The sequence below is a fragment of the Ahaetulla prasina genome, chromosome 1 (genome assembly GCF_028640845.1).
Source record: "Ahaetulla prasina isolate Xishuangbanna chromosome 1, ASM2864084v1, whole genome shotgun sequence".
In the NCBI taxonomy this organism is placed as follows: domain Eukaryota; kingdom Metazoa; phylum Chordata; class Lepidosauria; order Squamata; family Colubridae; genus Ahaetulla; species Ahaetulla prasina.
In genome coordinates, this window is record NC_080539.1 from 13,276,686 (window position 1) to 13,292,957 (window position 16,272).

At 42.8% G+C, this 16,272-nt stretch overlaps 1 protein-coding gene across 5 annotated transcripts in view; it reads right to left on the reverse strand.

Annotated features, from left to right (window-relative positions):
• Positions 1 to 16,272, reverse strand: part of NF1 (neurofibromin 1) — a 265,222-nt gene that overhangs the window by 18,734 nt on the left and 230,216 nt on the right. For 3 of the 5 annotated variants that reach the window (XM_058164229.1, XM_058164226.1, XM_058164231.1), the window contains 9 exons: positions 15,009 to 15,149; positions 12,224 to 12,350; positions 9,094 to 9,225; positions 7,408 to 7,543; positions 4,440 to 4,606; positions 3,407 to 3,529; positions 2,507 to 2,634; positions 901 to 1,001; positions 90 to 232 (listed from right to left, as the gene is read on the reverse strand). In XM_058164229.1, the coding sequence (XP_058020212.1) occupies positions 90 to 232; positions 901 to 1,001; positions 2,507 to 2,634; positions 3,407 to 3,529; positions 4,440 to 4,606; positions 7,408 to 7,543; positions 9,094 to 9,225; positions 12,224 to 12,350; positions 15,009 to 15,149 (1,198 nt within the window). The remainder of the gene's footprint in view (positions 1 to 89; positions 233 to 900; positions 1,002 to 2,506; positions 2,635 to 3,406; positions 3,530 to 4,439; positions 4,607 to 7,407; positions 7,544 to 9,093; positions 9,226 to 12,223; positions 12,351 to 15,008; positions 15,150 to 16,272) is intronic. The other 2 variants (XM_058164230.1, XM_058164228.1) reach the window with 1 other exon arrangement.

Here is a 16,272-nt window from a genome sequence, read left to right on the forward strand (position 1 = left end):
AATACCTAAAATAGTCTTATATAATCTATATCTCAGCAGAGCTTCCCCTCCCCACCCCCCAGGTCTTTAAGGAGTTGTAAGATACATACTCTGCAGATAAGACGTCTGGTATTGCGGTGGAGATTCTTCATGGTAAACCACACTCTGAACAATCCCATGAATGGGATTCAATAAATTTGGATCCTGACATTGCGATAAGAGAGTATTTATCTTGAAGTCCAATAAATTGTGCCTAGACAATAAAATATATGCAGTGTGCGTTCAGGTTATATCATTCAAGTTTTTAGTGCAACAAATAATTGGGTTTTCAAGGGGGTTTATCTATCGAGGTTTTTATTACAATATAAAAATGAGTATTGACATAGAGATGGTTGTGAAAATCAATTATTCTTGTCAGGGAATTTCATTTCCAGTGCTAGTTAGACAACTCCATCAAACTTTTTAAGCCCCGTACCAAAGTACAATGACCAAATTTCTAGGGTGCAGGTGTATGTAGGTAAACCTACCATAATCATATTCATCTCCAAAGCCAACTCTATTTTTTTTATCTATAATCCCAACAGCTATACTATACAGTTTTTGGAAACTGCATGACAAATGTGGGTGGGTTTTTGGAGGATCCCACAATTGTTGGGCTAGGGGAATTCTGGGAATTGAAGTCCACCCATGGCCTGAAATGACTCGAGTTGAGAAATGGTGTTCTAAAGGCTGCTTCAGACATCACCCAATTTAAAACTTGAGCAAGAGTGCAGGGATTTCTTTAATATTTATGTCCCACCCAATATATATACATCACGTTCTTCCTTTCTGCCTGCACAATTTCAAGTGAACTCCTCCAGAGCCAGGGAGATGTTCAAAAAAATCAAAGAAATTACTTCCTTTGAAAAACTCAACACTTACACAACAGGAAAGACCTTTGGGAAGACCACACTGGCTTCTGCTAAATACTCATACAGGATTCGCTGGTCAAACTCGTCTGCTGTGTACTTTACCAACGTTGCCTGTCCAAAGACAAAAGCGAAGAGGGAAGAGAACAAACGAGAAACATCAGCTTGCAATTTCTAATCGGCTGTCAGATTAAATCAACTAGAGTTGCAGACAGAAGATAGTCAAAACAGGCAGGCACAGAACACACGGCAGAAGGATAAGACCTGGAAGGAAACTCAGAGGTCTTCTAGTCGAACCCCGTTTAAGGCAAGAGACCTTATACCATCCCAGGCAAATAGTTGTCCAGTCTATTTTTGAAAACCTCTGGTGATGTAGCACCCACAAGCTAATCCATTCATTGTTTTCACTGTCAAGGAATTTCTCCTTACTTCTAGGTTGGACTTCTTTAACAAGCTTCCACCCGTTACTTCTTTTCCTGCCCTCTGGTGCTTTGAGTTCAATCCCCTCTTCTATGTAACAGCCCCTCAAGTATTGGAAGACAGACAATCATGTCCCACAAATCCTTCTCTTCAAGAGGCTAGATGTATCTAGTTCCCTCAACCATTCATCATATGATTTAGCCTCCAGATCCTTTATCGTCTCTATTGCTCTTCTCTGCACACTTTCTAGAGCAGGGGTGTCAAACTTAATTTCATTGAGGGATGCAGCAGGGTTGTGTTTGACCTCGGGGGCCCGGGGTGGGCGTGGCCAGGATGGGCGTGGCTAGCTCGACATCACTTGTGGCAGCCCAAGCGCTCTGCCAGGGAAAACAGGTTCCCAAGCTCCGTTTTCGACTGCGACGGCCTCCTGCAACTCTCTGCCAGCAAAAACAGAGCTCGGGAGGGCCTCATGCAGCTCCGTTTTTGCTGGCAGAGGCACCGTAGGTTGGTCTGTCTCTGTTTCCAGGCTGCCTCTGCGGGTCAGATCTAAGCATCCTGTGGGCCGCATCCTTGAGTTTGACACCCTTGTTCTAGAACCGTGATGGCAAACCTATGGCAAGTGTGCCGGAAGAGCCACATCTCTCCGGGCACGCCAGCTGTTGCCTGTTGCTCTTCCAGGTTCCAGTGTAAACATGCACTGCGGCCAGCTGGTTTTTGTGCGTGTGGGAGCGCCAGAAACTGGAAGAGCAGTTCCCTGGCGTGCATGTGTGCGCCAGGAAGCTGAGCTTCTGGCCCAGCTGGTCTTCACATGCACATGCGTGCTGGAAACCGGAAGACCAGGTGAACGGCATGCATGCACAAGCCAGAAATGGGATGCTTAGCTTCCCAGCACATGAGTGCTGGGGAACTGCTCTTCCGATTTTCAGTGCTCCGCCACGCACACACGCACTCCCGTTTCAACACTCAGTGCCAAAGAGATTTTTGTCTTGTATACGTATGCCATCCTGACATGTTTTGATGCTCAGCCTACCCTGTTTTGTGCAGAAATGCTTGATCAGGATTCCTTTCCATAAGTCCCCAAAGTAAGGACTTTCTGGAAGAGGTCTCCTTAGGAAAGGGACCTCCTAGCATTGCAGTTGTTGTTCTTCCAAGCAATATTTCCAGGAGAGATTGTCATGTGACCTGGATTATATACTTACAAGGACAGTCAGCAGCAGAGCTTGGATTTTGGGATCAGTGAGGACTTCTTCATCTAGGAGGACGTTAGATTCGGACACAGATACTTTACGGAGATGGGGATGCTGTTGGGGTGATATCCTTTGTGTTTCTGTAGGAAGGAACCCAGAGGTTATAATTAGGTATAGCAAGAATAGACAACAGGTCTAATGTTCTAGGTAAGGCTCCCTCAATAACTATGAGACACACTGAAGTTTTGAATAAAAGAGTTGGGGAGACCGCTGAGGATTCAGCTCCAATCTTATCTCAACCATGGACCGTCTCTGTAGCTCAGACGAACAGTCATTGCCGTAACCAGACTGGCAAAAGGGCCATTTGTCTGCAAGTGTCTTTCACACAGTTTTACTTCTTTGTTAAATTTATTTGTCACCTCTCTTGCCATGGAGCTTCTCTAGGCAGCTTACAACAACGAAAAGGAAGAAATACGCAAACAGAAGTAAGATAACCGAACAATAAAATAATGATAACATCTCATAACATGCAAGTGCTTTTATTCTCATTGAAGCATTTCGATCAGTGAGATCTATTGGATACTTCTGTAAGGTCTCCCGATTTTAGGCAGCAGCCAATGAACTATTTCCATTTCATGGTTCTCTCTCATGAAACGGGAGGCAGAAATTCTCCAGTGTACCCTTAAAACCTTTTCAGAGGGTGCTACGCAGAGCAGATTCGGGGTGTAAGGTCTACTACACAAATTAATTCCAACCTTGGGAACTTTGCTATATTGTGGATTTGTTTGTATTGGCAGATCTTATTGTATTCTAGCCTACCACATGAGCAACAGCAAAATAAATAATTGTATAAGGCATTTAATTAAATATACACAGCAATTAGCTCTTCGGCCATTCTGCTTGAAGTCTTACCCATTTCATAATCATTTTCTGCTACTCTCCTCATTTTTGGAGGTGTGGTGATCCCGGATTCCATTTCTTGTCTTTTAGGGGCTTTTGTGTCCGACACTAAGTGGTCAAAACTTTTTCGGGTACCTATCAAAAAATGAAACCAGTTAAACTTGTTTGCTCCTCTATGCCACTCCTCTGCAGTCCTTGGTGTTATCTGAGCTTGGTTGTACACTTGTGGACCTTTCATTACCCAACTACGTAGGTAACACCATCAGTGGACACCAAGCACAGAGAGGGACTAAGGACTCCATAGTTCAACCCTGAACTACGTATATATTCTCTTCTATTGGAATCCACTTTGCAGCCTGGATAAACAGCGATTGCAAATAATAGTTCGTGGTTCAAAGAATACTGGCAAGAAATTAAGCAGGGTTTCATTTTTAAAGGTTAATGCAGGGAGTATGAGATAACATGATTCTAGATTCCATCAATATTCCACCCCCCTCTATTTAATACAGGTAGTCCTCGACTTACAACCGTTCATTTAACAACGGTTCAATGTTACAATGGCTTTGGAAAAAGCGATCTAATGACCTGAATTTGCACTTATGACCGTCGCACCACCCCACAGTCACTTGATTGCAATTTGCGCGCTTGGCAACTGGCTCGCATTTGTGACTGGTTGCAGCGCCCTGCGGTCATGTGATTGTGATTTGCGACCCTTTTTGCCGATTTCCAGCAAAAAAAAAAAAGCCAGTTGGGGAAGCTGGATTTGTTAACGGTCGTGTGATGCGCTTAACGTCTGCGGCGATTCACTTAACCAAACTGCCGTAAAAACTGTCGTAAAATCGGGTTCAACTCGATTTACGACCGCAACAACTTACGACGGGAATTCCGGTCCCAATTGTGGTCGTAAGTTGAGGAATACCTGTACAGAAAACAAAAGGTGTATTTGATGAGAACGTCTAAAGCAAGTTTGCAAATAGGCCTTTGTCTGTTCTGGTCGTGTTAATGCCTGGCCCAAATCTTTGTAGTTAAAAGAAGACTGACACACCCAACCAACCTAGCAGCTTTTTAGTGTTGGCTTGAGAAGGCTGTCCCATATCCAGGCTCATGGATTTCCTTGTGCGGGGACTGATCTGCCCAACAGTTGGGTAACTAGCAGCAAGATGTCTGTCAGAGTTCTTGGGAGAAGACCAGGGCTGGTTTTCTCTTAGTGTCCTAAAGAGAAAAAGGAAAGCAGTCATATCTATATCTATCCATCCTGAGGTGGGTTTCAGCAGGTTCTGACCAGTTCTGGAGAACCGGTAGCGGAAACTTTGAGTAGTTTGGAGAATCGGTAAATACCATCTCTGACTGGCCCCACCCCCATCTATTCTCTGCCTCCCGAGTCCCAGCTGATCGGGAGGAAATGGAGATTTTGCAGTAACCTTCCCCTGCCATGACCACCAAGCCATGCCACGCCCACCAAGCCACACCTACAGAATTCGTACTAAAAACTTTTGAAACCCACCACTTATCCATCCATATATATCTATCTCTATATCTATCTATCTCTATCCATCCATCTCTCTCTCTTTCTCTCTCTAATCTATCTATCTATATTTATATATCTATATCTATTCTCTCTGTGTGTGTGTGTGTGTGTGTGTGTGTGTATACATACATACATGTTTTCTGAGGTTTTCGCGGATGTTTGTATGTAGGTCTTTGGTTATTCGGGTTTTCTCCCGTGTAAAATTGGAAATGTCTTGGCGATGTTTCAACGAAGTCTCATTCGTCATCTTCAGGCTTCAGCTTCGTGCTTCTGGGAGCAATGAGTGATTGCAGCTGTTTCTTCCTTTTTAACTGCTAGTGGGGGTTTGAACTGATTGGGTGGGAGCTTGGCTGTGCTCTGATTGGATGGGGGTTTTTTTGTGCTCTGATTGGATGGGGTGTGTCCTGTTTGGGTGGGGGCTTGATTGTGCTCAGATTAGTCTGAGTTGCAGGGGGATTTGAGCTGGTGAACTGCATTGCTGTTGTTTGGCTTTGTGGTCGTGGTCGTGGTCGTGCTACATCTTCATAGTGGGTGTCAGTCTGCTGCATGTATGGATTGGAGGGGTTTGAAATGGCTAATGTTGCAGCTGCGGTCTGGCTTCTGGTCCTTGGTCGTGCTTCATGATCAGTGGGTCTGCTTTTTGGGTGGATGTGTGGTGATGACATCCTGTGTGGACCTCGTGAGTGTGGGTCTGATGTCATTCCTCGTGTTAGGGACTCGTTTGTCAATAAGGGCGGGTTTCCAAATGGCTGGTAGGCGGGAGGTATCATCTCGTTTGTTCATGCTGTGTGGGCGTTTTTCTATCTCGATGGCTTCTCTGATTATTCTGTTGTTAAAGTGTTCAGTTTTGGCGATAGTTCTGGAAGCACGAAGCCGAAGACACCAGCCTGAAGATGACGAATGAGATTTTGTCGAAACATCACCAAGACACTTCCAATTTTACCCGGGAGAAAGCCCGAATAACCAAAGACCTACATATATAAATATAAATACACACACACACACACACACATACATCTAGGGCTCTTGCTTTGACTCTAAGGTAGGAAGAGAGATGATTGAAGGCCACAATGGATCTGAGCATTTCACCAAGACATAACTAAAAGGGATACATTGATGCTATGGACTTAATGATGCCATCACATATGTGCTGCTGATGAGGGAATTCATCATTTGCTTGATGATATCATGACACATGTCACATTGTTTACTCTCTTTCACCTCAGCAGATGCCCAGGTTCTACTACTGCTGCTTTAGTGTCTGTTCTACTAGGCTCCCTCAGAAGGAGACATGAGATAAGTAATGATGCAGTTTATTTGGGGCCTAGACAACAAATGTCAGTGAAGCAAATATGTCTTGCTTTAAGGTAATCTGAAAGCAGTTTGTTGAAGATTTATTCAGTGAAACTATGAATTAATGTGATGTATCATGTTATGAATGGTTTGTTCAGGACAAGCTTCTAACTTTCAAGGAGGAGGAATTCAGAAAGATAGAAAGCAAGGCTATGTCTGTCTCCAAGTTTGATTCTGGCTTGGTCAAACAAACAGCAACTTCGCACAATAGCTGTTTACACATGAATCGTTAAACCACAAACCAGTCAACCTACATCTTACCAGTATATGAATATCCAGACTTTCTGATTCTGCAACTGGGGTTACACAATATGTAGACTGTAGAGTTCTTGGTGTTTGCTTGCAACTGTTTTATTACCCAGCTAGGTGGCGGCGGCAGCAACAACAACAGCATAACTGATGGTATTACCTAGTTGGGTCATGAAAAGTCTGCAAGCAAACAACCAAGCTCAGAGACCACCAAGATGCCCACAATTCAACCTCAAACTAAAGATATTCTCTTCTATTGAAACATGCAGAGGAATAGAATGAAGTAGAATAATTTACGGTTTAGCATATTATGAGAAACCAGCCAGATTACTGTGTGAGCCAGGCTCTCATCCATAATTTATTTCAGCATAGCATGTCTTATAAATACAGCCGTTAGGTTATGTTAAAAATATTCTGTAAACTCAGGCCAGGAAACTGAATTCAGTTACTCTGGTTAAACTAACTATGATTTAGCATATTGTCTGAATACAGCCAGCATATCTGAGTCTAGCTAGTGAAACACCATGCTTGAGCCTTCCAGGGACAAGTCCTTTCCGGTGCTTTTTTTCTCCCAGAATAATTTTAGTTGCAAGTAATTTTGTCTTTTGCCTCCTACCATTCCCCATTTTTTTCCCTGTGTCATAAATCATTTAGTCATAAATTATAAGCTGTCTTCAGTAATTTGCAAAAACAAACACATTCTCTCCCAGCTGGAGAGTAACATGTGGGTTGAAGTGTCTTTCCAAGCCCCTTCTTAAAGGCCATTTTGCACCAAAGAACAGCACCAAGGGACAGATGTCTGAGTTTAACACACAATTCTCTTAAGACAGAGTATTACAAAGCTGTCCATATCCTCTAATAAAGTTTCCAAAAGTCCACTGACCTACAACTGGCTTCATTGTGGTGTATGGGATATGTCTCCATAGGAACGTTTTCCATTGAAATATCCGTCAAAAGGAGCGATTTCCTATGCTTTAAACTGCACCGGCTCCTAACTTCCTCGGACATGGTTAGCAGAGCTGAATAGACAAAAGGAAGCACAGAAATGTTCAAAGGATATTTGACATATTTCACATTCTTCTTCCAAACAGCAGAGATAGCATTCTTCTTCTAGTACTTAGTGAAAACTCATTATCAACTACTGCAGGGGTCTCCAACCTTGGCCACTTTAAAACTTGTGGACTTCAACTTCCAGAATTCCTCAGCCAGCTTTACTTTGCTGTCTGAGGAATTCTGGGAGTTGAAGTCCACAAGTCTGAAAGTTGCCAAGGTTGGAGACCCCTGAACTTTGGTATTACATCAAGAGCTCTGAATCCTGAGAAACTCAGTTCTGTTCATCTTCATTTTAAAGAAATAAAAATAACATTCGAGGGAGCCACTGCACTGCCAATTCTCCACTGTGACAAAATTCTAAGAGCCTAAAGCATGACATGACTCTTGTTAAATCCTCAACAAAAGATACCCCCACAACATTTTTATAAATGCATTTACATCTTAAAAAGGGCCGTAATAGCTCAAGCTGGTAAAGCCTGTTATTAGAACACAGTAGCCTGCAATTACTGCAGGTTCAAGCCCGGCCCAAGGTTGACTCAGCCTTCCATCCTTTATAAGGTAGGTAAAATGAGGACCCAGATTGTTGGGGGGGCAATAAGTTGACTTTGTAAATATACAAATAGAATGAGACTATTGCCTTATACATTGTAAGCCGCCCTGAGTCTTCGGAGAAGGGCGGGATATAAATGTAAATTAAAAAAAAAAAAATCTTGGCAAACCCTCCAAATGATTTTGGCAATCGGACTCTGGGTTCCCACCTGATGACAATGCCTACATATGGAACCTCAAAGGAATACTGAAATCTCACAAGAGTTGGATATTTCATAATATTTCAGTCTGTATCTTTGTATTATTATTTCAAGGGAGAGGTGCAGATACTATTTTAGGATCACTGGGTGCTGTGATGATGACTCTTATCTTAAAGGCTTATAGACCTAAATGGGTATTTAGTTTATTTCTTAACGACACAATTGAGCCCAAAATTTCTGTTGCTAAGCAAGACAGTTGTTAAGTGAATTTTGCCCCATTTTACGACCTTTCGTGGCCCAGTTGTTCAGTGAATTACTGCAGTTCTGAAGTTAGTAACATGAATCTGGCTTCCTCGTTGATTTTACTGGTCAGAAGGTCGCAAAGAGTGATCACATGACCCTGGGATACTACAACTGTCATAAATATGAATTGGTTGCCAAACACCTGATTTCTGGTCACGTGACCACGGGGCAGCTGGAAGTTGAAGTCCATCTACCTTAAAGTTGCCAAGACTGAGAACCTTGCAATATAGTGAAAACATTCAAAGAGGGTCTCTAAGTTATTATAGCTAGGAATGGGGAGATTGAGTAAGGGTTGAGATCAACAGCCGTCTTAGGCAGGGTTATTATTATTATACGTAGACTGGCTCCCTCCTTTTGGCAGCTCACATTTTGTTATGAATTGAGAGGAATACTTTCACGCTGTGTATTACCCAGTTTGGGTTGAACTGGATTGGATACAAACCTCATAGATTTGGGGTTTTTACCTGCAAGGTAAGCCACACTCTGGGTATTCACCTCAAACTTATCACAGTTCCTATGTTTGTTAACCAGAGCGAGGAGTGTGTGCAGAATCCTTACTGTTCTTGCTACTATGGTCGGAGATGGGTGCCGGTAACCTAGTAAAATAAACAGTGTGTTAAACAATCAGATATCTCTGCAAAGAAAGAAAAGCTGAAAAGTCAGTTGAAAAGTGGGAAAATGTCTTACAAGAGACGGTGCATAAATTTAAACGGGCACTCAGAAACTGGGATGAGAGTTGAACAGGTTTACCCATCCAGTGAAAAACGGACTGGAGTAACCTGGAGCGCACGTTGCTAATTCTCATAACCAAAAGGAATAAGCATTGATTGTGCATAGTTAGCACTACTAATCACTAATTTTTAGTGGTCTCCAAAGTTAGTATGAATCTCCAGAAAGACAGCAAGCACGTACCGTATTTTTCAGAGTATAAGACGCACCTTAGTTTTTGGGGAGGAAAATAAAAAAAAACTGATTGGCAGGTGGATGGGCCTCCCGGAATACCCCCCACCAGCTGTTCCCAGAGCTGAATTTTAGCAACAGGTTCCTTGGTTGTGAGCTCTGTGCCTTGCTTTTTTTTTTTCTGCCTCTGAAAAACTTTTTTCTGCCTCTGAAAGCCTCTGAAACAGAACTTCAGAAAAAAAGCCTCTGAAGCTCTGCTTGGGAGCTTCTTTTCTGAAGCTTTTTTTCTGGTGCTTTTTTCAGCCTCTGAAACCTCCCTTTGAGAAGCTGGGCAGGGCTACATTTGGAGTACAAGACGCACCCAGATTTTCACCCTCTTTTTTTGGGGGGGGAAAGGTGCGTCTTATACTCCGAAAAATACAGTACTTACTGCAAGTAATCAAGCTTTAGAATCTGGGATTCTGGAGGAAAAAAATTGGAGAGATGGATGGCATATAAATACAAGTAGTCCTTGACTTAAAACAGTTCATTTGGTGACCATTCAAAGTTACAATGGCACTGAAAAAAGGGACTTATGATTGTTTTTCACACGTATGACCTTTGTCGCATCCCCTTGAACACATGATCAAAGTACAGATGCTTGGCAGCTGACTCATACTTACGACCGTTGCTGTGTCCCAAGGTCATGGGATCACCTTTTGCAACCTTTTGACAAGCAAAGTCAAGGGGGATGCCAGCTTCATTTAACAACCGTGTTGCTAACTTATCAACTGTGGTGATTCACTTAACAGCTGTGGCAAGAAAGGTCGTAAAATGGGGCCAAACTCACTTAATGTTTCACTTAATAACAGAATTGTTGGGCTCAATTGTGGTCATAAGTCGAGGACTACCTGTAAATAAAACGTAATGCATTTTTGAGGCTTTTGCACAAAAGGAAGAAGGGCTGTTGACCGGAATTTAAAGTCCCAAGTTGTAATGAAGGGAAACGGAATTAACTGTGTTGTTGCTTGTCAGGAGGTATGTCGCATCAATCCCAAGAGAATGCTAGGCCACTATACTACAAGATGGGAAAACAGAATGATTTCTAAGCACAATTCCTCCTTGAAAGCAGAAAATTAGCAGTTCAGGGGGAAAAAACATCCACTCTGGCCAGTATCTTGTGATGCTACTTCTTTATTTACATTTACATACATTTTTTCACTAATTTGTTTTTTCTGTATGTAATCTGAAAGAGTGAGGACTAGGTTTGATGTCCTGGTTAAGGCATCAGGTTAGAAACTGGGAGACTGTGAGTTCTAGTCCCGCTTTAAGCACAAAGTCAGCTGGCTGATCTTGGCCAGTCACTCTCTGTTGGCCCTAGGGAAGAGGCAATGGCAAACCACTTCTGAAAAATCTTGCCAAGAACTCTGCAAGGACTTGCTGAAGCAGTCTTTGAGAATCGGACACGATTGAATGCAAGAGAAAAAAAAAATCCGAAAGAGAACAATCTATTCTACCATCTTGAATTCTAAAGCAAGGGACAAGGAGAAGGAAAGTGGGCAACCACTTTGGCCTCTAGCGCACAGCAACAATGTCCCTTTGTAATCCAGAAACAATTCTTGAACAATAAACAGATCTCCCCTCTGCACAAAGGACCCAAGTCTCAAACCAGGCCTTTGTCTGTGAAAACTGTGTCTTTTCCTGAAGTGCATCTCAGTTTCTATCACAAAAGTTCCTTTCAGTCTATTAATTCTAGGTAATTTTTCCCCCCTCTTTCCCTTTCCAGCCTCTCTCTTCAGTATCTTCTGTTCCCCTTCAAGGAACTCTTAAAAGTGCTCTAGGGCAGGAGTCTTCAACCTTGGCAGCTTTAAGACTTGTGGACTTCAACTCCCAGAATTCCTCAGCCAGCAAAGCTGGCTGAGGAATTTTGGGAGTTGAAGTCCACAAGTCTTAAAATTGCCAAGGTTGAAGACCCCTGCTCTAGGGTTCTCTTCTGATGCAATTCATAGGCACAGTATACAGAATTCCTACCACAAACCATGCTGTTGTATCCAGTTGATTGGGCCTGACAGCAAGAAAGTTTTTTTTAAATCAATTTTTATTGATCCCCCCCCCTCACATACACCCACATTTTTTATGAACAGAGTATTGGCCATATCATATCTTATACAACTTAACATATCCCAGTACATTTTACTTAGTTACAATTTCTGCCAAAACGTTCTTTTTCCACATTTTTTATCATATCTTAATGTTTCTATGCTTATTTATATAAACCACATCTTCTTTCGCCCTCAAGTTCTAATTTCTCCATTTTTACTAAATCATATTCTCTTTTATTAAAAATAATTCAGTTTTTATCCTGATGTATTCCATCACGTTCGGGGTTACCTTTCTACCATTTCATCTTTTCCATTTTAGAGCAATCGTTCTTCTCTTCCTCATTCCTCTCCCTCCCTTCTTTTATCCTTCCTACTTTCTTCCCTCCTCTCCAGTCCTTCTCTCCTTCCCCTTCCTTTCTTCCCTCCTCCTTTCTTCCTCCCTATCTAGCCTTCTCTCCTACTCTTATTTCCTCTCCCTTTCCTTTCCTTTCCTCTCCTCTTCCCTTTCTTCTTTCCCTTTCTCTCCTTCTCCCTTTCTACCGTCTCTCTCTCCTCCTCCTCCTCATCTCTCTCTATACAGCAAGAAAGTTAAGCCACTGCATTGCCTTCCTACCTTTTAGCAGATGTCCCACAAGTGCAAAGTTGAAGTTGGAGTTGAAATTGAGTCCCACAAAATGATCCATCTGCTTACAGTGCCACTCGAGAGGCCTCCTGATCTCCATGAAGACTTCCTCGGGGCTCTGTCCGGGAAGAGGCCAACGTAGAGGCATCAGACAACTCAGTCAGAAAAAGACCCAGGCTTAACCTCGATTCATTCCAGGTGTGTCACTCATCAAGCAACTCGTAAGAAGAAAATATTTGTATCTCAGGTCTGAACTGTGGGGATCTTGGGGTTGTCTGAGCTCGGATGTTTGCTTACAGGTTTATTTCATTACTCAACTAAGGAACATCACCAGTGGACACCAAGCACAGAGGGAACCAAGGATTCCACAGTTCAGTTCTACTTAGGTTCTCTTCTTGTGGAATCTACTCTGTATCCAGGATAAACAAGGATTGCAAATAACAGTTTATGGTTCAAAAAACACTCGCAAGTAAATATTGTATTTTTCAGACTATACGACACACCAGAGTATATGACGCAGCAAGATTACCGTATTTTTCAGACTATACAATGCACCGGAATATATGACGCACCAAGATTTCAAAGAGGTAAACAAGGAAAAAAAAAAGTTTTTGCCCTCCTCAGCCCCCAGGAGCACTCTGCAGGCCTCTCAAACCTTCTGCGTGTCCAGAGGTGGGTTTCAGCAGGTTCTGACCAGTTCTGGAGAACCGGTAGAGGAAATTTTGAGTAGTTCAGAGAACCGGTAGTAAAAGTTCTGACTGGCCCCACCCCCATCTATTCTCTGCCTCCCAAGTCCCAGCTGATTGGGAGGAAATAGAGATTTTACAGTACCCTTCCCCTGCCCACCAAGCCATGCCATGCCCACAGAACCGGTAGTAAAAAAAATTGAAACCCACCACTGTGCGTGTCCCGTTTTTGCAAAAAACAGGCCCGGTTTTTTTGCAAAAAATGGGGGGCTGCAGAGAGTTTGGGAGGCCCAAAAAGGACTGGTTTTTTTTTTGCAAAAATGAGACACGCGGGGCGGGGTTTCGAGAGGCCAAAAATGGCTGTATTCAGTGTATAAGACGCACCAACATTTCCACTTTCTTTTAGGGGGGAAAGTGTCTTATACTCTGAAAAGTATGGTAAGTAGGGTTTCCTTTTTCAGCAGCACCCCTGGGCTGCGAAGTGCTCGGGTTTGAACTGAGGACTACTTGGTGCTCTCTAAGCTTGGTTGTTTTCTTGCAGACACTTCATTACCCAACCAGTATTGGTGGGAGTGTCCTCGGTGGTTCCTGGAAAAGGTTGTGTGAACATACCCACTATGTTTTATTTTATAAACCAGGGTTTAAAAGAACTTTTGAACAGTCTTTGGCTGGATTCACAGATAAGATCAAAATATTTTTAAACTGTGGCTTCGTGTCTATGGAGATTCTCAGTCATCCAAGTCATGGTTGTCCTGAAGATGCTTTTTCAAGAGGCAACTGGACTTTCTGGTTTTACTTTGAAGACCTTTCGCTTCTCATCCAAGAAGCTTCTTCAACTCTGACTAGATGAAAGGATTTATATTCCTTGCAGACAGCTGGTCATTGGTATTCTTTTAGAATATATTCCATTTGGTGCAAGAATATTTGAAAAGTTCAGGAGGATTTTCAACCAACGTAACATACATGCGCACTTTCAAGCCAAGAATACACTAAGGCAGAAGCTTGTCCACCCCAAGACACAAACTGAACAACGTGACATATGCAGTACAATGCAGTGAGACATGTGCAAATCTGTGCATTGGGGAAACAAAACAACCTTCACAAACGCCTGGCAAAACATAGAAGAATAAACCCATCAGGAGAAGATTCAGCAGTCATTCTGCTTTTAAAAGACACAGGCCGCTCTTTTGGAAACAGCTACATTTTGGACAGAGGACCACTGGTTTGAAAGGTAAAAGAAGTCATCTATGTCAAAATTAACACCCCTTTCTCAACACAGGGGATACAACATAATCTATCTTCAGTCCTTTCAGCAGTTCCAAGAAGGCTCCATATCCATTTGCACTACTCAGGTGACCTTGAGGAGGCAGATAAAACTCCAAGTAGGATCAATGGCTCTTTAAAAGAATGCAAATGGCCAGCCGTCTGCAAGGAGTATAAATCCTTCCATTCCCCACCATCCAGTCAAAGCTGAAGAAGCTTCTTGGATGAGAAGCGAAACACCTTCAAAGAAAAACAAGGAAGTCCAGTTGCCTCTTGAAAAAGACCTTTGGGATAAATTGTGGCTTGTTGAACAAGCCACAGTTGTTAGCCTTGGTAGTACATAAAAAGTGAGCTAAGGTGATTGGAATTACATCTCCCAAGAAATCAAAAGCAAACAAAGAGGACAAGTTCTGATTTGAAGCAGTCTAAAAATACCTCTGGGGGAAAAAAAACCAGCATAAGGTGGGTGCGTCCAAGATTTATTTGTCTTTGCTTTTGTCTTCCATGTTCTATTTTAGTCTGCAGCCCTACTGGTCAATTTTAGTATGCATCATCTAATCTTATGACAGCACTTGTAATACTGCTGGGATATTAAAAATAACCCTGGGCGCCGTAAAATAAAAATCTCATTTCTTGAAACTCAAGGAATGTCAAACAACATTACAGTCTCAAAACTCAAGCTACTTTTCAACACGGAAGAAGCTCCCTTTTTTTTTTTTGCAAAACCGATTCACCACTGGTGAAAAGATGACGCATATCACAGCAACGGTAAGAGAACATTCATGCTTTCTTTTGTTCTTGCCTGTTCTGGGAAATGGTTTGCTTACTTTCTCATTAAATACCCGGAGGTTGTCCAGAGTGTGTAGGTTCTGCTCCAGTAAAGCCGTGCCTGCGGAATACAGATTGACCTCGTCCAGCTGTAGAACTGCCATGGCCACCCAAAACAGTACCTTGTGCATAGGGGAGTCCTAAACAGGAAAAAGAGGAATAAAATGACAGAACTGGAGCACATCGTTTTGATAGAAGGGAAAATTTGTAACTCAGGGTTGAACTGTGGGGTCCTTGAAGCTCTCTGAGCTTGCAGACATTCCGTTATCACACTAAGTAACATCATTAGTGACACGGTAATGAAACATCTGGAAGAAAACCACCAAGCTCAGAAAGCATCAAGCACCCCACAGCACATTTGTTCTGCTGGGAAAGATACTGAACACAAAGTCACATCTTTCTTGTGTCCAGAAAACCGGATACATCTGACACCCACACAACCTCCAGACTCTAAGGAACCTGTAACTGGAACCATGGGTAAAAAACAAGGTAGAATGAACATGGACACTTGGCCCAGTCTGGATGGGATGATCATAAGGTAGCTTGACAGTTTTATTCTACAGCAGTGGTTCTCAACCTTTATAGTGCTGCGACCCCTTTAATACAATTCCCCACGATGTGGCGACCCCTTTAATACAATTCCCCACGATGTGGCGACCCGAACCATAAAATTATTTTCGTTTTGAATTTATCACACCTGAAGCCGTATTGGCTAGCGATCTGAACTGCTTGCGATTGCCTTGAGGACGGAGGCATTAAAGCGGAGACTCCTCCCCTATTAAGTTTATCGCGCCTGAAGCCAGATTAGGCTAGCGATTGGGAATGATTGCAGCTGGCTTGAGAGGGAGACATCAGAGCAAAGATTTCTCTCTTTTTTAATTCACTGTGCCTGAAGCCGAATTCGGCTAGCGATTTGAAGAGCCTGCAGCTGGCTTGTGGAGTCAACCATTGGAGCGCGATTCTTCGACTCGCAAGTATACTTCCCATATTTCCGATGGTCTTAGGCAACCCCTGGCAAATCGTCATTCGACCCCCAACGGGGTCCTGACCCACAGGTTGAGAACCGCTGTTTTACAGGGACTTCGGCTGATGACTGGTAGCTGCTGCTATCATTTTCTCATTCTTTGGGTTGGTGTTTCCATAAACAGCCTTCCAAATTTATACCCACAGCCAAAATGAACTGTTGAGATTTAGACCATGCTAACAATGTACAGAAATACACAAAGAGAAGGGCTAAGATCTGTACCACAGGTTCTCGGAAAA